Source organism: Chlorocebus sabaeus, chromosome 15, assembly GCF_047675955.1.
Source record: "Chlorocebus sabaeus isolate Y175 chromosome 15, mChlSab1.0.hap1, whole genome shotgun sequence".
Lineage (NCBI taxonomy): Eukaryota > Metazoa > Chordata > Mammalia > Primates > Cercopithecidae > Chlorocebus > Chlorocebus sabaeus.
Window position 1 is genome coordinate 72,678,891 of NC_132918.1, and position 19,285 is coordinate 72,698,175.

At 34.7% G+C, this 19,285-nt stretch overlaps 1 protein-coding gene across 4 annotated transcripts in view; it reads right to left on the reverse strand.

Annotated features, from left to right (window-relative positions):
- The window catches only part of SLC4A7 (solute carrier family 4 member 7), a 105,036-nt gene that overhangs the window by 6,691 nt on the left and 79,060 nt on the right, over positions 1–19,285 (reverse strand). For all 4 annotated transcript variants that reach the window (XM_038002942.2, XM_038002940.2, XM_008009315.3 and 1 more), the window contains 8 exons: positions 18,662–18,823; positions 18,156–18,269; positions 15,418–15,579; positions 14,983–15,234; positions 12,210–12,278; positions 10,436–10,609; positions 6,397–6,528; positions 3,684–3,781 (listed from right to left, as the gene is read on the reverse strand). In XM_038002942.2, coding sequence (XP_037858870.1) covers positions 3,684–3,781; positions 6,397–6,528; positions 10,436–10,609; positions 12,210–12,278; positions 14,983–15,234; positions 15,418–15,579; positions 18,156–18,269; positions 18,662–18,823 — 1,163 coding nt within the window. The remainder of the gene's footprint in view (positions 1–3,683; positions 3,782–6,396; positions 6,529–10,435; positions 10,610–12,209; positions 12,279–14,982; positions 15,235–15,417; positions 15,580–18,155; positions 18,270–18,661; positions 18,824–19,285) is intronic.

Below are 19,285 nucleotides of genomic sequence, written 5' to 3' on the forward strand. Positions count from 1 at the left end.
GCAAAAGCATTAATATTGTCATTCTTATTATCTGCTTTCATCAGCTAAATTGAGAAAACCTTTGCCATGCACTTAAACGTCCAGCAGGATATCAGAATTTGAGTTCTGTTACAAAGTCCTTATGAAGAATTACGTCTTTCTTTCTAATCAAAACTAGGACTAAGATTAACTAAGTTAGCAAGATTTATTTATGGAACTTCGCTTCAGAATCCAATTTGGGGTTTCAGTAGTACTTCGGCAGCATTCTAGCAATGATGCCCTATTATCATCTTGGCTGAAAATATGCTACTGAAATAACATAAGACTATGATAATATGCTTATGCATACAAAAAATAATGCAATCTCAAGTCAACTAGAAAACATTTATAATTGGCACACATTTAATCTTATCAAATAAATACCCAAAGTATATAAGGAAAACTTAAGATTATGATTTTTAAAATCTTATTTTTCATAGCTTTTACAAATCATTATAAAGAATGCTTGGAAAGATAACACTCTGAAATTGAAAACAAAGTTCTGAAAATATGTCACATATTTAGTGTGATAAAGGTGGTATTTATCAAGTTCATCAAAATTAAAAGAACAGAGTAGGCGGGGCATGGTGGCTCACGCCTATAATCCCAGCACTTTGGGAGGCTGAGGCGGGCGGATCACAAGGTCAGGAGTTCGAGACCAGCCTGGCCAATGTGGTGAAACCCCGTCTTTACTAAAAATACAAAAATTAGCCGGGTATGGTGGCACTCGCCTGTAATCCCAGCTACTTTGGGAGGCTGAGGCAGGAGAATCTCTTGAACCTGGGAGGCAGAGGTTGCAGTGATTCGAGATCGCACCACTGCACTCCAGCCTGGGTGACAGAGCAAGACTCATCTCAAGAATTAAAAAAAAGAAAAAAAAGAGTACTATCCATTTATTACAGTAAGATAAATGTTTCTGTTTCTGTATTTCTATGAAAATTACTTCAAGACCTCAAATCCAATAATATCCATAAATAATTAATTTGGGGCTCAAGGTTGTCCATCACAAGTAATAGGAAAGTATCAAAGTTAATACAAATACATTTGCAAGTCCTTTTTCTTTGATTAAAAAAATACATTCAGACAAACAAGATACAAATACAAATGTCAAATTAGGTAATGTTAAATTAACAATGTGATGGCAACTAGTTTACAAATGACTAAACAGCGGTCATTTAGAAAGTGCTAGCTCTGTTCATACTTAAAATCAGAATGTTATTTACAAATTTAAGATTGAAGAGAAATGTGAGGTGGTCACTGAAAAGTCTCTATGAATGGTTTCTTTACCTTCGCCACGTCAGATTTTTAAAAGTACACAAAGTCTGAATACCAAAGTTTATAATGGCATAGCCATCCAACTTGAAACTGCCTACCCCGAGTAAACATTTATTCACTTGGTTGCCAACTTCATATAAGTGAAGAATGGAATTCCTGATAAACTTTCTAGCTTCTAAATATCCTCCACTATGAAGAAAGTATGATTTTTTTCCCTCAAAATGAAATTAGATGGGAAAAACCATTATATAAATTATTTTCATCTTTTATAAGGGCTTTACAGTTTCCAAATACTTTCATATACCATCTCATTTGATCTTCCACCCAAGTAATCCAAAGCTATTTAAGATATAAAATTCTGGCAAATAAGTACATTAGCTATTTCCTGGCATTCCTGATGTTAAAAATTTTAAACATAGCCATATTAATCATGGCTCTTGTTACCACTTAAAAGACAAAAGGAAAACTACAGATATCTTTTTCTTTATCAGACTACAGACTCCACTTAAATTTATCAAGGTTCATATATAATTACACTGAAAAAGTGATAAAGCAGGGTACAGAAATTAAGCGCAAATACTCTCAGCAAGTTGGTGATTATTACTAACAACCATCATGGTAGTTCCTATACTCTTTTTAGAAGTACATCAATGAAGTTAACATATTAAATCATTTAACAAATATTTCTAGAACCCATCAAAGCAGATCACTGTGGCTGGATATATTAAATATCCATATTAAATGCCTCTATGCTTGGTATTTAAAGTATACAAACATTTCAAGAGAAATATTAATACAGAATAATAACAATAGTGAAAATAAATAGCAAAATGTATAGAGGAAAATTAGTTGAATTCATTCATCACAACTAATCAACATGTACAAGTCAAATGTCACTCCTGTAAAAGCTATAAATAGCTAAAAAATAAAAAAAGAAATGGAAGGAAGTTAAATACCAATAAACATTTTCTATCAACTGATCAGGGAAGAAACCTGTACATTTTCTAAGACTGATTTCGCTAGCTAATCAGAAATGGAATAGATGTGTAGAAACAGGAGGGCCAGGAGCTGTGGTTCACGCCTGTAATCCCAGCATCTGGGAGGCCAAGGCGGGCGGATCACCTGAGGTCAGGAGTTCGAGACCATCATGGCCAACATGGTAAAACCCCGTCTCTACTATAATTACAAAAATTAGCAGGGCGTAGTGGCAGGCGCCTGTAATCCCAACTACTCAAGAGAACCCAGGAGGCGGAAGTTGCAGTGAGCCAAGATCACACCATTCCACTCCAGCCTGGGGGACGAGAACGAGACTTCGTCTCAAAAAAAAAAAAAAGGAAAAAATAGAAATCAGGTGTGTACACAAATATAGGCTGTTATTAATATTATTTTGAGACTGAGTCTTGCTCTGCTGCCTAGGTTGGAGTGCACTGGCATGATCTTGGCTCACTGAAATCTCTGCCTCATGGGTTCAAGCAATTCTCCTGCCTCACCCTCCTGCGTAGCTGGCATTACAGGCACCACCAAACCCAGCTAATTTTTGTATTTTTAGTAGAGACGGGGTTTCCCCATGTTGGCCAGGCTGGTCTTGAACTCCTGACCTCAGGTGATCCACCTGCCTCAGCCTCCCAAAGTGCTGGGATTACAAGCATGAGCCACCGCACCCGGCCTCTAAGACTGATTTCTCTAGCTAATCAGAAATGGAATAGAAGTGTAGAAATAGAAATCAGGTGTGTACACGAATATAGGTTAATCTTTTAATACTACAGAAGTCTGCATTTCCCAACCTCTGTATCTTTAGTTCTTACATTTAAATATAAATCACCAAAATCACACACAATGAATTAAACATATTTATTAATTCTTGCATCATATGAACCCTCACTGCCAATAATCAAATCACATCTTTGAAAAGTAAGAGACTTCTAGGGCCTCTAAACATAGTTATATATTGGAAGGCTATCAGAAAACGAATTACTGGTATCTGAACGGATACTGACAAAGATTACTGAAAACTTTTATTTTCCAGCACCCACTGACCACGGCCCTAATGAAGGGCACAAAGGAAAACGCTACACTACTGGGAAAATGGAAATATTCTCAGACTCATGTACTGATTTTAAACTTCACTAAGACAGATGGAGTGATAGAAGACAAGTCAATTTTACTGGCTTGGCATGGAAGTTAGTTTAAGGCTCTGGTCCAAGTCCAGCTTGGGTGGGAAAGGAGCAAGGGACTTCCTTTTCAAATTGTGTGACACCCTACTTTAGTTGATACACCATATGCAGATTTTATCTTTTATAAAATAGAAATCATTTTAAAGAAGCATTGTATGGCATATTAATACACTTGACATGTATATAAAAGTTTTAGAGCATAAAGTTATATCTCACCTATATTTTAGGGCCTTAACTGGAATTTGCAAGAGACTTCCTCCTTCAAATGGAAGGTGCACAGTATCATCATCGTCTTGAAGCATCCGTTCAGCTTCCTTTAGAACACATGTGTGAAGAGGTTACTTTTCCCAGAAAATTTTCCAACAGAATCGGTTAATATATAATGTTTTAAAGACTTAGAAACCCAAACTGACATTATTTAAATATAACATATCTGCCATTACTGAAAAATTAAGTTTATAATCATGAAGACATACTTTTAACATAAAATAAAAACAACCACTTGTATAACAGGACTAATTTAACACTGATATAACTTTCATTTCTTTATGTAAATCACTATCACTCATACTATTTAACTACAATCTAATTACATAAATGTGATTATCAATTATTACGTAGGTTTATAATGAGAGATAACATTCTGTGAAACCTTATCCCCATACAATACAAGCAGAATGTCATTTGGATAAGGCAGGGTTTCTCAACCTCAGGAATACTGACATTTAGGGTATAATATTTATCTTTTGTAGAAGTCCTATGTATATAGAGTATTTCACAGCACCCCCGAATTCTACCTATCAGATGCCAGCAGCAGCCCCTCCAGTTATGACAATCAAAAATATCGCAGAAATTGAAATACTCTCAGCAATGTCTCAAATACTCTCAGATCAATTTGCTGAGAGTATTTGTTGTTTAATTCCCTCCAGCCCAACCCAGTAATAATTACTGATAACCATGACGGCATTTCCTATACTCTTTTTAAAAGTACATCAATGAAAGTACTATCTTAAATCATTCAGCAAATATTTATAGAACCCAGCAAAGCAGACCACTAAGGCTGGTTAAGATCAAGGCTCAAGCTCAGGTTGAGACCAACTTGGACAGTGGACATAGAAGAAAATTATGATGTTAATAATGGGGGTGATGGATAGGACAGTAGAGGGAGACACTGAGAACATTTGTATTTCTTTTCCTTACTAATAGAAATTCGACTATTTTGAGGTGCCAATGTGCCCAGATCTTAAAAACAAACAAAAACAAAAACACCTCTAAACTAAATCTCCCAGAATTCCTTGCAACTTAGTAGGATCATGAGGTGCAAGCAGAACTTACTGGAAAGAACATTCTGGAAAGACTCTTTAAACTTGACAATATAGTAAAGTTATTTTGCCTTCTATCCCTTCCTTTCTCCTGCTGTCTCTAATGCTAACATGACAGCTGGAGTTTGACAGCCATTTTGACTCATGAAGTGAAGGAGAGGATAGAAACTATATGCTGAGGTCAGGAGAAAAGTACAAGGAGCCCCTGATAACTTTGTAGGGCTTAACACTACATCACTTGCTTTCAAGAATTCTTTTACTTGAAATGCAAGAACAACCTTGTGTTTAAAGGCCACTTTTACTTTTGTTTTTTGTTATATATGACTGAACCTTATTCCAACTAATACAGAAAGTAATAAACAGGCAATTTGGCCCATATATTTTATAGGTAAATTACATCCTATTTCAAAAATCACCAAAAACTCATACAGGCCAGGTACAGTGGCTCACGTCTATAATCCCGGCACTTTGGGGGACCAAGGCAGGCACATCACCAGAGATCAGGAGTTCAAGACCAGCCCGGCCAACATGGTGGAATCCTGTCTCTACTAAAAATACAAAAATTAGCCCAGTTTGGTGGCGGGTGCCTGTAATCCCAGGTAGCTTGGACCCAGGAGGTTGAGGTGGTTGCAGTGAGCCAAGATCATGCCACTGCACTCCAGCCTGGGCTACAGAGCAAGACTCCATCTCAGAAGAAAAATTCAAAACATTTACATATATAACTCTGAAGAAAACCAAAATCTTAATTTTAAAAATCTGGTGTCTTAATTCAAATTAATATTGTAATTAGTATCTAATTAAAGAATTTCAATTTTTGTTGAAAAATAAACATAAAACCAATAAAATTTTAATCTCTATTTAAACAGGACCATAACATTTTAAAATATGTATCTTTCTTATCTTTGATTTCCAAACAATATTCTGAATGGGAAAATGGAGCAAGGAAATACAATCAAAAAACCATCAATGCTATATACTCAAGTCTCTACTTTTCCTTCTTATTAACTGATAGTATTGAGTTGGTTATTAAAAATCAAATTCCAATTCAGAATAAAGTATGTTTAAATCTTGGCATACAAATCAACTAATGGTGGTACACAGTAAGTGCACATAAAGACTAAAACTTTATTATACTTTTTTAAAAAGACAATTACTTAAAAATCCTTTTTGTCATTATGTATAAAATTAAATATATGTTAAAATTTATATTAAATGTATTTAACGTTTACTCAGATAATATACTCTGATGTACAACTATTTTGTGTTACCTATATTTTAATATTGCTAAAAGCTGTAATTCTTCTGATTGCTGATTAAGTAAGCACATGATATTTAATTTTTGAAAAGTATTACTGTGTCAGAGCTATGGAAGTACAATACAATGAAATAGTTAAGAGCCTACATTTGGACCATTTACCTAGTTGCTCTCTGCCTCAGTTTCCTCATGTGTAAAATGGAGATAGTAACAGTACCTACTACACTTTATATAAAGTTCTTAGAAGGATGAAAGGAACCGATTCATGTAAAGTGATTATAATGGTGCCTGCAATATGGTACAAAATATTAAATAAGGAAGCGGTGTAAGTTTAAAATGGTTATCTTTTTACCTCCTTCTCTTTTTTCTTTTTGTCATCTTCTTTCTTTTTCTTACTTTCTGGCATGAGATCATCAAGCCAACTAAGTTCTCTCTTCGTGAAACACAGGTCCATGAGTTTGCGTACAAACACTAATGCAAGAACCTTTAAAAAGAGGGGAAGGAAATATTAAGTAACACATAATATAAACTCTATCACTTAAAGAGCAAGAGCATATTTGTTAAATCTTATAATAAAAAATGCTTCATATAGTTTAAAAATTATTCACACATTATCTTGTTTCAAAGGAATTGAGTCAATTATTTCTTTTTTTTAACTTTCTGCTAAAAAAAAAAAAAGCTATAAAGAGAGGAAAAAAGGAAATGGCATTCTTAACCTTCTCCTGAATCTCTTGCACTCCACATGAAATGATGAAGCAGGTTAAACATTGACTATCAAAGCAAAAACATTAATTTTTAAGACATTATATATTATGTAAGTATATATAATTTTTAAAAATCTCTTGAGCAATGCATTAGAGTACCTATTCCCAACATTAGGTTTTAACTTTTCAATCATATGGGAGAAATGAACTACTACTTTAATTTGCTTTAACTGCTTCTGAAGATGAGCATGTTTTTGAATGCTGATTGGCAAATGAGATTTCCACTTCTCTACTTGCTATTTCCTAAACTTTGACTGTTTTTTCTGTTGGTTTTTATGACTTTTGTTTATGAATTTATGAGTTCTGCGTAGTTTGAATAGAAATTTTTTATCTGTGTTATATGTTACAAACATTTTCTCCCAGTTCAGTCTGATTTTACTGTTTTTTATGCTTTTTGAACACATAAGAAACATTTAATTATCATGTGGTCAAATATAGCATATCTTCCTTTTACACTTGGGTTTTCCTATGTTCTTTGAAAAGTTAGTCCCAATCAATGGATTATGCAATACTCTTTTACATTTTCTACTACAATTTATTTTACCCTTTAAATACTGAATTCAATTATGATTTTTGAACATGGTCTCAGATAAGGAGTACAACATTACTTAGCTTCCAGTATACATTTAAATCGTCCAATACTAAATTCTCCCACACAAAAGAAATATTACCTTTAATGAAATAACCTGCTTATGGTATTCAAGTGATAAAATTCCAATGTATTCAGATACATTTCTGGACCCATTTGTCTATTTTTCTGATTTGTCTATTCATATGCCAATTCTATATTATGGTGGCTACACTGATTTGTCAGCAATTTTTAAATATTTGGTTATCAAAACAGTACAGTATCCGCACACGAACAGTGAAGTAGATGACAAAGCAAAGCCCTCTATGCCCAATCCTAGCCAGGAATCTTTCTTAGTTATAATTATCATTATCTTGTTATTCTCTAGTAGTTATGTCTCTCTAGTGAATATATAATTTACATACAGAAAAATTGAAAAATAGCATGTGTACAGTTTGATACGTTTCACAAATGTATATACTACTCATATAATGCACACCCAGACAAGCTACAGAACATTTCTACCATCCACGTTTTTGAGTCTGGCATTTATTTTTTTCTATAAGCTTCCAAATTATTTATCCAGGTCACAATGACACCATCCCCCACCCCAACACATACATTCAGATAAAACTCCAGTAGAATTTGTACTTGGCACTGTATTACATTTCAATGCGATTTTTCAGAAAGCTGAAACTTTTATAATATGAAGTCTTTAAAACAAAGAACACAGTATTTGTTCAGGTCTTATTTGTTGTCCCTTAATACTGTTATTGATTGAATTTTGTTCCCCATTAATAGTTAAGTCCTAACCTCCAGTACCTCAGAATATGAACTTATTTGGAAATAAGCTGTTGAAGAACACCAGGTGACAACAAAGGCCCCAATTTGAGTTACCCAGCTGCAAGCCAAAGGAATGCCAAAGACAGCCAGCAAATCTCCAGAAGAGAGGAAGAGACAAGGCAGGATTCCTCTGGAGGCTTCAGAAAGAGCATGTTGCTGCCCACCCCCACATACTGCCTCTGGTTTGTGGTACTTTGTTACAGCAGCCCTTGGAAGCTAATACAACTGCTATTATAAAGCCTTTTTCTTTAAAGGGGTTTTTCTTTTAAAATTTATTCTTAAGTATTTTATGGTTTTTGATCATTGAGAGAGACTGCCTACTAATTCATCAAGTTTTCTAACGTGCAGTCACCCTAACACAATTCTTATTAATTCTATTACGGGCTCAGTCTTTTTTGTTTTTAACTAAAATCACTTGGGTTAATACGTATACTATGACATTTTCAACAAATATGTTAATAATTGCTTTGAAGCCAAAGTATCATTGTCTATTTACTTAATTAAGATATATTAATCTCAGAAATTCTGCTAAATTTACTTGCTAATATTTTAGTTTAAGGTTTTTGCATTTATATTAGTAAGTAGGAAGGCAGCATAGATTTCTCGTGCAACTTAATTAGCCTTGGGTATTAATAACTTGCTAGTTTTTTTGAGAAAAAAATTGCATAGGTTTCCATCTTTTCCTTTGGTCTAGAATAATTCAAGAGGGCATTGTAATGATCTGTTCTTTAAAATTAAGCTTTTAACCAATCTGACCCTGATACTTTAAGGACAGGTCTTTAACCACTTTTCCAGTTTCTTCTATGCAACTGGGCTATACACAAATTTTATACTTCTAGTGTCAATTTTGGAAATTTAGATATAGTATGAAAATAATCCATTTGTTCCAGGTCAGAGGTCAGCAAACCATAGCACCTGAGTTAAATCTCATCCACCATCTATTTTTGTATAGCCCATAACCTAAGAATGTATTTTTACAGATAAACATTTGGAATTAATTTGATGGTAGAGAACAAAAACCATGAATCCCGATTAAGTAAAATAATGTCAAATAAAAAGTAATTCCATTCTTCTAATAGCCCTATATTTTTAAAATTATTTCTAAAATTTCATCAGTAAGATTACGTAAGTACCCACATAACACTCTCGTGATCTACACAAAGTCTAAAATGTTTACTATCTGGCTCTTTACAGAAAAAAGTTTATTGACCTCTGCTCTAGATATTCAAATTTACTGATATTCATGCAAGTGTTATTTTCATCAAGTCCCTCGAATCACGTCCATATCTCTGGTTCTCTCTCTTTTCTCCTTCTTAATCTTGTATATCCATTCTCTCATTTTCTTCTTTACATGGGCTTGGAGTGGTTTATCCATTAATGAATTTTTTTTAAAAAAAACTTAGCTGCATCGAAGTCTTCTTGAATAATAAAGGCAATGAAGTGCATACACCTTCCTCTCAGTGTTTTAGTTGTGCTCAAAGTTTTACACCAACATTGTTATAATTTTCTCTCTTTCAATACCTCTAGATGGATTTTTTACTCAGTTTTCTATTCAGAAATTATTTAGAACAGTGTTTAATTTCCAAATATTTAAGATTATTTTAGTGGCTTTCCATTATTTATTTCTAATTTAACTATTAGAAAATATTACTTGAGTAATTTTTATAGCTTTTTAAATTCTGTAAGGTTTTCTCTGTGGCCATGTACAAAACCAATTTTTACATGGCATTTTACAGAAGAATGTACATTCTCTATTTGTAAAACGCAATATTCTGTGATAATTTAATGAATTATCTTGTCTTATATTAAAGTCATCGGTAGTCTTCATTACTTTTTAACTTCCAGATCTGTCAATTTCTGAAAAAGATGTATCAAAATATTTTAATAATGAACCATGTTGTTTTGGTTGCTTTGCTTTTACATTTGAAAATGTATTTGTTCCATGAACGTCTTGAATTCTGAAGTTATTTAAAAATACAAAACTGAGTCCTATAACCTAAGGACTAAAAAGAAAAACAAACAAAAATTTACAAAATAAGAAAACCGAGGCTGGAAACAACTGGTTTGTATCAAGTAACAGTTAATGCACATTTTTCAAACACCGGAAGTACTTAAAACACATTATTCCTTTTCTCAAAGTCAATAATAAATATTAATAAAAAATTACTGTAAAAATATTATTAATTAGTGACAAAGTAAGTGTGAAGAAATCTTACCATCATAGGAAAAACCACTGCAGCAGCTGAAACTTTTATCACCCATAAAAGGACCAAACAAGTAAGCTGAATGACTGTGAAAATATGGACTTTCCAGAGCGGCACGTAACGGAGGTATATCAAATCAGGCTGATGTTTAGCAGGCATTCCAAATAATTTTATACGGTCAAATAACTACATATAGAATAAAAAACAAAGAAGTTTTCAATAAAATATTTCTGCTATTTAGGAGAAGAATCTATACTCAACTTTAGGATTTCGTGTATTAAACTGTAACTTCCTTGACATTTTCTGATAGTACGGGAGAATGTTACAGCAAGGATTCTCTGGATCCAAAGCAGGGAGGGGGGTAGGGCGGATGTGGCGGGCAGGAACCAAGCAACCACCTGCACTGCTGTAATTAATTTAATCAGAAAACCCAAGCCAAAATGTTTAATTCAGTGGATTAAAATATCTAGACAAACTTATCTGCTATAATTGAATAACACTCTCATGACCTTTGAACTTGTTTTCTAATGTGCACGACAACAGAATAGTTTGAGTGACTTCTAAGGTTCTTTCCAAATCTAACCAGAAAATAAACTGAGATAACAATTACAATTCTTTACTAATTGAAAATAAAACTGAGCAAATGCCTTCATCTTTTGGAGCTTTAATTTCATCATTTACACACTGTGAATAAGATCAGCACAAAACTCTTAAAAATCACGTGAGATAAGGAAATAATTTCTGGACCAGCGAAGAGTAGATCCTGGATGGTGTTGAAAAAATAAAGATGCTTTCCTGCCACTAGCCTGTGAGTTGGAAACTTTAGACAACACCCTTTTCATGAGAAGAGGTGGTCATGTAGTGCTAACTGTGCTTTATGATCATTTTATTTTTGAGACGGGGTCTCACTCTGTCACCCAGGCTGGAATGCAGTGGCATGACCACAGCTCACAGCAGCCTAAAACTCCTGGGCTCAAGTAATCCTTCTACCTCAGCCTCCTAAGTAGCCAGCACTACACGTATACACCACCACAGCCAGCTAATTTTTAAATGTTTTGTAGAGACAGGATCTCACTGTGTTGTCCAGGCTGGTCTCAAACTCCTGTCCTCAGGTGATACTCCTGCCTCAGGCTTTCAGAGTGTTGGGATTACAGACATGAGTCACCATAGCCAGCCTAAATGTTTTATACTAAAATTACATTAGTACAACTCTTAAGAAGTTTTATTAGGTTGTTTCCCAGTAACTACTAAAACAAAACAAAATAATGAAATCACTGGCTTAGCTAATAATCTTCAATAAGTCCTTCTGTTTCCTGATTTATATTAGGATTTCTTCCTTTCCTCTCTCCCAACTGGTTAGTGTTTTGAGGATCACAAAATGATGTATCTGCTAGGCTTCATAAGCTGTATTTTGTTACACAAATGGTGGGTCTTGCTATTTTTATAGGAAACTAATATCTACCTTTTTAAGTACCAAAACTTTTTTTCAGTCCAATCCTTTTGATCCTCCCTCTCACTATACTAGTCTTTATTGAGTTATAGGGCTTTTCACTGGCTTCAATTAAAAACAGGTAAGGACCATGTCAGCCCATGACCTCACTCTCTGGAGGAAAAAATGTGCAGTAAGCAAACAATCACTTGGCAAATGTCTGAAGTCTTCAGTTAAGAAACTAACCTGCCCACAAAACGTCAGAGTTGAGAATAAATCACTACCATCATGAAAATAATCTTTACATACTTAAAATATCAAGTTTCTATAGAAAATCATTAAACACTTAAAACTTGCCTGGATTCCTTTTAATGAGGAAACTCCCATATAAAGGAAAACACCATACAGAACAGGCATCGGAATAAACTGTAAATAAAATCACCACAATTAGAACTCATGAGTAGTAAGTACACAAAAACATAATCAGTGAGTAATTACAGGGCTAGAATTAAAAGATCTTTCAATCATGAGGATTAGACCGACCTAACATTTTCACACATAAGAAAATTGCTAATATACAATAACCTGCTTGAAAAATGGCTCATCTTCTACATATTGCTTCCTAAAAAGGGAGTACGTTCACTTAAGAGCAGGGGTACTGCAGTCAGACTTACTTTTAAGTCAAACTTAACCTTTCTGTACCTCGGTTTCTATATCAAGATGACTGTGAAGATTCAATGACTTCAAATACATAAAACACTCAGAAAAGCACCTGATACATATTAACCACACAAAAGGTGACAACCATCATTATTGCTATCACTACCTGCTGCAGTGAATATTATTATGCAGTAGACTTTACTGAATATAGTAATTAAAATCCACCTCCAAAATAAAATCCTGAATACTTTGGCAGTTATGACGATCCCAAACTGTCTACACAGTTCACACCTATTCATCCTGCAAGAAGGTCTGACTATTAACAGAACCCATCCATTTACTCGAAAACCACAAAAAGCAGTCTGACCTACGGGAGAAGTGTACTATAAGGAAAAATGAATTTAAAAACTACAGAGGAAAACCACATCTACTACATCTCTTCTAAACAACTTAGCAGGTCTTTCTAAGGACACTGGAAAAAAAGAAAACAATTTATGAAGCAGACAGATTTTTAAAAATCCAAGCAATGCCTGTAATCTCAGCATTTTGGGAGGCTGAGGTGGGCAGGTCACCTGCAGCCTTAAGTTCGAGACCAACCTAGCTAACATGGTGAAACCACCATCTCTACCAAAAACACAAAAAGTAGCTGGGCATGGTGGCATGTGCCTGTAGTCCCAGCTACTCGGGAGGCTGAGGCCGAGAATCATTTGAACCCAGGAGGCAGAGTTTGGATCCAAGATCCACGCCACTGCATGCCACTGCACTCCAGCTTAGGTGATGGAGTGAGACTCAAAAAAAAAAAAAAAAGAATGCTCGGAAAAGGAAACAATAAGAATGGGAAAAGCTCATGAAAATTAAATCTATAAACATCAAAATAACTAAAATTTTGTAGTAACAATTTTGATAAGACTGAAGACCAATATAATGATATGAAAAAAGGAGGAAATTTTCTTTAATAGCAAGGGGGAGGAGGGATAAGAATCTTAGACCAAATCCAAAAGGTCTGAGATCTGTTTAGCTGGAGTTGAAGAAATTTGTAACAGAGACAGTAGATGAAAGGGAAGTAAACGGGAAGAAAATTCCCCACAGCAGAAGGCACAAGTTTCTTGAGGAAACTCACAGAGACTAAGCAGGGTAAATGAAAAGCCCCTAACTGCCCCCCTAAGGATCTGAATGAGATTTCACAAAAATGAAAATTAAAAACAATTTTTTTGGTTTATCTTACAGAAAAGAGGGAAAAGGTCTCCATAAAAGTACAAAAACCAAATAGATTTCAGATTTCTCATTAGAAAATTGGTCTCTAGAAAACAATGACTTGAAGATCCAAAAGAAAATTACTTTGAACATCTAACTATGGATCAAATGTTGAGGTAAACAGAGACATTTTGAAATATGCAAGAACTCTGAACAAGTTCACCACTCATGGTACCATGTGTAAAAAGAATTTATCAATACAAAAAATGAATACAAGGAAAAGCGGGAACCTGCATATACAATTTTTTACAGTAAGGGAAGGCAACAGATATTAGAAAGACTTATTTGGCCTCAAGGCTTGGGCTGGAGTAAAATAGGGTGTATTTCTGCCTCCCTGCAGGCAAATCACACTGCTTAGTCCTCACAATCATACTGCTTAGTCCCTAGCAAATATCATCATAATATCATTTATGTGTTCCCAGAGGGTATAAATTTCTGTAATCTAACTTACAGGAGAAGCAAGGAAGGCTTATCATCATAGCACAAAATGTAAATGTTAATAACAACTTTTACAATAATAAAATTAAAAACAAAAGCCAACAAGAGGGATGTGATGGAAGACAGAATGAGGATAGAGTCATAGGTGAAAGACACAACAACTTTAGGTCAGAAGCTCTCAAACTCTGTGGTCTCAAGACCCCTTTATACACTTAAAAATTACTGAGGTCATTTCCCCTCCCCCACAAATACTTTTGTTTATGAGTGTTTTATGCATACTGATATTTGCCATATTATTTTTTGTTTTTTGAGACAGGATCTCACTTTGTCACCCAGGTTGGAGTGCAGTGGCCCAATCACGGCTCACTGCAGCCTTGACCTCCCAGGTTCAAGCGATCCACCACCTCAGCCTCCTGAGTAGCTGGGACCACAGGAGCACGCCACCATACCTGGCTAATTATTTTTATTTTTATAGAGACAGGGTCTCACTATGTTGCCCAGGCTGGTCTTGAAACACCTGGCCTCAACCAATCCTCCTGCCTTGGCCTCCCAAAGTGCTGGGATTACAGGCGTGAGCCACTGCACCTGGCATACATTATTTTAAAAATATACACAGCTTAACACTGAAATGCTTGCTATACTAAAAACCCAATGAAATTATTTCCCAAGTAAACTGTAGAAAACAAACCCAATTTTAGATATTTTAAGTTTCATTTTCACATAACTAAGTATAAATGTTATAATAAGACTGTAAAACATTGCAATAAAGAGATTTTACCTTTAGGACTGAAGTCATGAACACAGAGAGGCCCATTAGAATAAAAATCATTAGCCCTGTAACCCGCTGTTCACGAATTCCCAAAAACTTGGGTTGTTCCCCTGGAGCAGAACATTCAGATTCAACTTTTAAGCTGTTGACATGACTTATTGACAACACTGTTGCAGCCACAAACCATGGAAGTCCCATGACAGAGCAAACTCCCAACATAACGCCAACCATGAGCAAATCAAGGTGATAGCCAGCTCCTTTCTGAAAAGTGAAATGAACATAAGTATCTGTAAGTCTAAATTGTTCCCTCAATTTAACATTCTACACTAATTATAAAGAGGGAAGAAGCTAATTTTCATCTTACATCTTGTAATGTTCCAATCATTACGAAAACACCTCAAACCCTTGAAGAATCACAATGCTTAAGGCAAATTCTAAAATTACCTTCAATTTGTGCTCCTTTCGGTTTATAATTACAGCTGTGATTTGTTGATCCATAAAAATGAGAATAGTACAAAGCAAAGCAGGAATAGCAGCTATTAATAAGGTCCACCAAGGATTATCTCCCAGTGGGTTTATGATCCACCCTCTCTCTGGATGAGTAGGCTGTTAAAAAATTAAAAATAATTTTTAAAAAGTCTCCTTGCTGTATTGCACTAAATTTCCATAACACAGACTCGATCTGTTCCAAGAAATACCAAGGAATGGGAAATAACTTAAATCTTGAACTATATGGTGAATTATTTTCAAAGATGGCCACAGTAATTCTTCCTATCCCTACAAGTGTACCTTCTGGCATGTGACTCAGTCAATCTTTCCACCTAGAGGTGGAGGCTGCTTCCTTAACCCCTGAAACCAGGATGACCCTGTCACTTACTTTAACCCACAGAATAAGGCCAAAGTGATACTATGTGATTTTTAAGACTTAACCTTAACGAACCTTGCGGCTTCTTCTCTAGCCCTCTTTGAACCCTGAGATTATTACGCTGTTGAGTAAGCCTAGATAAGCTTTCTTGAGGATAAGACTATCCTCAATATAGTCTATATGGTAGTGGGTGTGGGGGGCAGTTCACCAGGCAACTATCCCAGCTGCTTCAACCATCTGAGCTGAGGCCTCAGATATACGAATGAAGGCATATTGCCCCCACTGATGGCTGCACCCCATAGAGCAGACCACAAACCAGCTAAGCCTAGTCTCAACTGCCACAGAATTATAAACAAATAAAGTGCTGTTATTCAAAAGTCTGCTATGTAGAAATTGATAAGCAAACTGGAATGTCATTTCCACATGTTCCAGCATAATTCATATAAGGTAAAATCAATCTATCTACTAAACTCCTAAACTAAACTGCTTTATAAGTCCTCAGACTTAGTGATTTTGACAGGGTCAGTACTAAATCAGAACTAATCCTCAATACATGGTATTTTCAAAGGAACTACTAACAAAAATAAGGCACTTTATGAGATACTAATACATTCTGACAGTACAATATAAAATTTATTTTATAGCTATTTTTTTAAAAAAAATCAAGAGAGTTTAGTATGTTTGGGAGAATACTGCATATATTGAAACCAAAAACATATGTTTTTATTACCCCAACTTGGTATTAAGCTTGTTTCTCCTTCATGAAAACATTTGTCAATATAAAAGGGAAATTTAATACTTTCAAAGTTCAGGTAATTCAATCTTTCCACACTAATATATATTAAACTATCTCACACTCAAAACTCTATATGAATAAAAATATTTTATTCTACTTATACAATGCCATTTACTCTTAAGAGTTCCTTGATTTGTTTCCCTAACTATATTTTATGCCCCCTGAAATCAGCCTATTTATTACCTCAAAGTCATATCGATAAATGAATAACAAGGACATATTTAAGAACTAGAACAAGGAACTTAGGCCAGGATTATAGCAAATTACATCAAGTTTTGAACCAATACTAATTCACAGTTTCATTTATTTATATATTCTCATAAAATAAGCTTAAAGTTTAATATTTTCATATTTTTATGTTAGAAACACAGACTTTCTAAAAATTGTTGGCAGATCATTTTCCACCTGTGTACCCTATTTTAAAAGACCACTGGCTTTAAAAATAACATTTTTTGGTCTCAGTGCAATATTATAAAATTAAGCGATCTTCATTATATTCCTTATTTCAGATCCCCTTTAAACCAGATGCTTCTGAAAGAAGTCATATAACTTTAAATTAAATATAACCAATGACTCTACTCAAAATGTCTTTCCTTTTAGAATAAACAAAGGAGGATGGAAGAAAACAAAAACAGAGCAGAAGGAAAATGAATGTATTCAATTTGCTAATGAAAGCAGAAAATTCAAATGGATGTTCAGATCAAATAGCATTTTTCTTATAGAACCCATTTTGTTTTCTCCTTATGCTACCAGATTGTTACATGGAACTTTCCAACTACTGTCAGATATATTATCCTTCTAGAAATTTAACTAGACCCTCTGTGCCACTCCTAGAAAATACAATTTTAGGTTACCTTTTTTTTTTTGAGACAGAGTTTCTCTCTTATTGCCCAGTCTGGAGTGCAATGGCATGGTCTCAGCTAACTGCAACCTCCGCCTCCCGGGTTCAAGCAATTCTCCTGCCTCAGCCTCCTGAGTAGCTGGCATTACAGGTGCCCACCACCTTGCCTGGCTAATTGTTGTATTTTTAGTAGAGACAGGGTTTCACCATGTTGGCCAGGTTGGTCTCGAACTCCTGACCTCAAGTGATCCACCTGCCTTGGCCTCCCAAAGTGCTGGGATTACAGGCACAAGTCACTGCACCCAGCCTGGGTTACTTCTTTATAAAAGAATAAAGGGTGTTTCCTTCTCCCTGGAAAGTACAGCAAGAATTCCAGGTAGCAGAGCAAAGACTTTTTTTTTTTTTTTTTTAAATGGCTCCCTATATCTTACCACGGATAATTTCATTCACTCTCTCTAATGGAGCAGCACTGACACTTTTAAGTTCACATGTCACTTTTCAGTCCATATTGTCATTGTTTATATATATATGAAAAACACATATAAATTATTTCCTTTCAAAGCATCAGCTCTTCAGAGAGACTACATACTTTTGAAAAATAACTACTGAGAAAATAGTATCTTGCATTAAAGTAGTATGGTATTCCCAAGTAACAAACAGCCACTCGTTTTAATCCTTACCTCAAATTTTTCAGGAACATGAAGTTTAGGAGATGGAACTCCTACAAGGTAGTCAATTGTAACCATTATTACAATTGTGAGAAATACGGCAAAATCACTGATTGTCGATCGCACCTATGTTAAAAGGATCATGTTAATATAAACACAGAAATACTATGTGTTCTTGCTAAATAATTCACATCTTTCATTGATAAAATTGTCACTACAACGTATAAATGGAGCTTTTAACTAGTGACAATGTTAACAGTGAAACACATTTATATTTAATTCTTTCCAAAAATATAAGAAACACATTTCACAACTAACCTAGCAACTCTTATGGTACCGTCATCTTCCTACTGTGAGCTCAGGCATATAATATACATTTTTCACTATGAATAATTTCTTTATTAACCAGCTGGCATAGATTATTAACCTCAAAAAATGTATTACCGTTTTGAAATAAACCAAGGAAATAAAAACCAAAAATGTGAGTATTACCAGAATTCCAAAATTATATCAGTTACCTTGGTAGGAAAGTAACGCTTGGTCTTAAATTGCTTGAGGAATGAAGACAGAAAAAATGTTGTGAAAAACAAGATGACACACCAAAAGAGCACATCTGGAATATAAGGTCCATGATGACCACAAGCTGACCCTAAGAATACACCATGAAGTTTTTTACATTCCTGGAAAAAACGAGAGAGAAAACAGAGAATGGGGGATTCTTAAGTATTCAATAAATTATTATGAATTTCATTGACTCATGAGATGCAACTGATTGTAAGAGGCACCATTATTTTGTTTTCCTTATTAAAAAAACCTCATCCAGTCAACTACAACACACTACCAACTAATTGTAACATATATCCTGAGTTCAAGATATTATAATTTGAAAAATACGTGCATCTCAAATCACTAAAATACAGTATTTTGCCAAGTCACTTCATATACTCCTTTCTTTCAATTCCATATTCCCTATAGTGAAAGCCTCATAGTATTATTTGTGAAATGTTTCTTCTGCATTCTTGCTTGTCCACAATTTTACCGCTTTTGTCTCTGAACAAGTGGTTTAAAACAAAAGCAGCAGATAGAAAATTAATACTACGCTCTTTTATGATGCTGGACAAGACACGGTTACAGTATCTAAA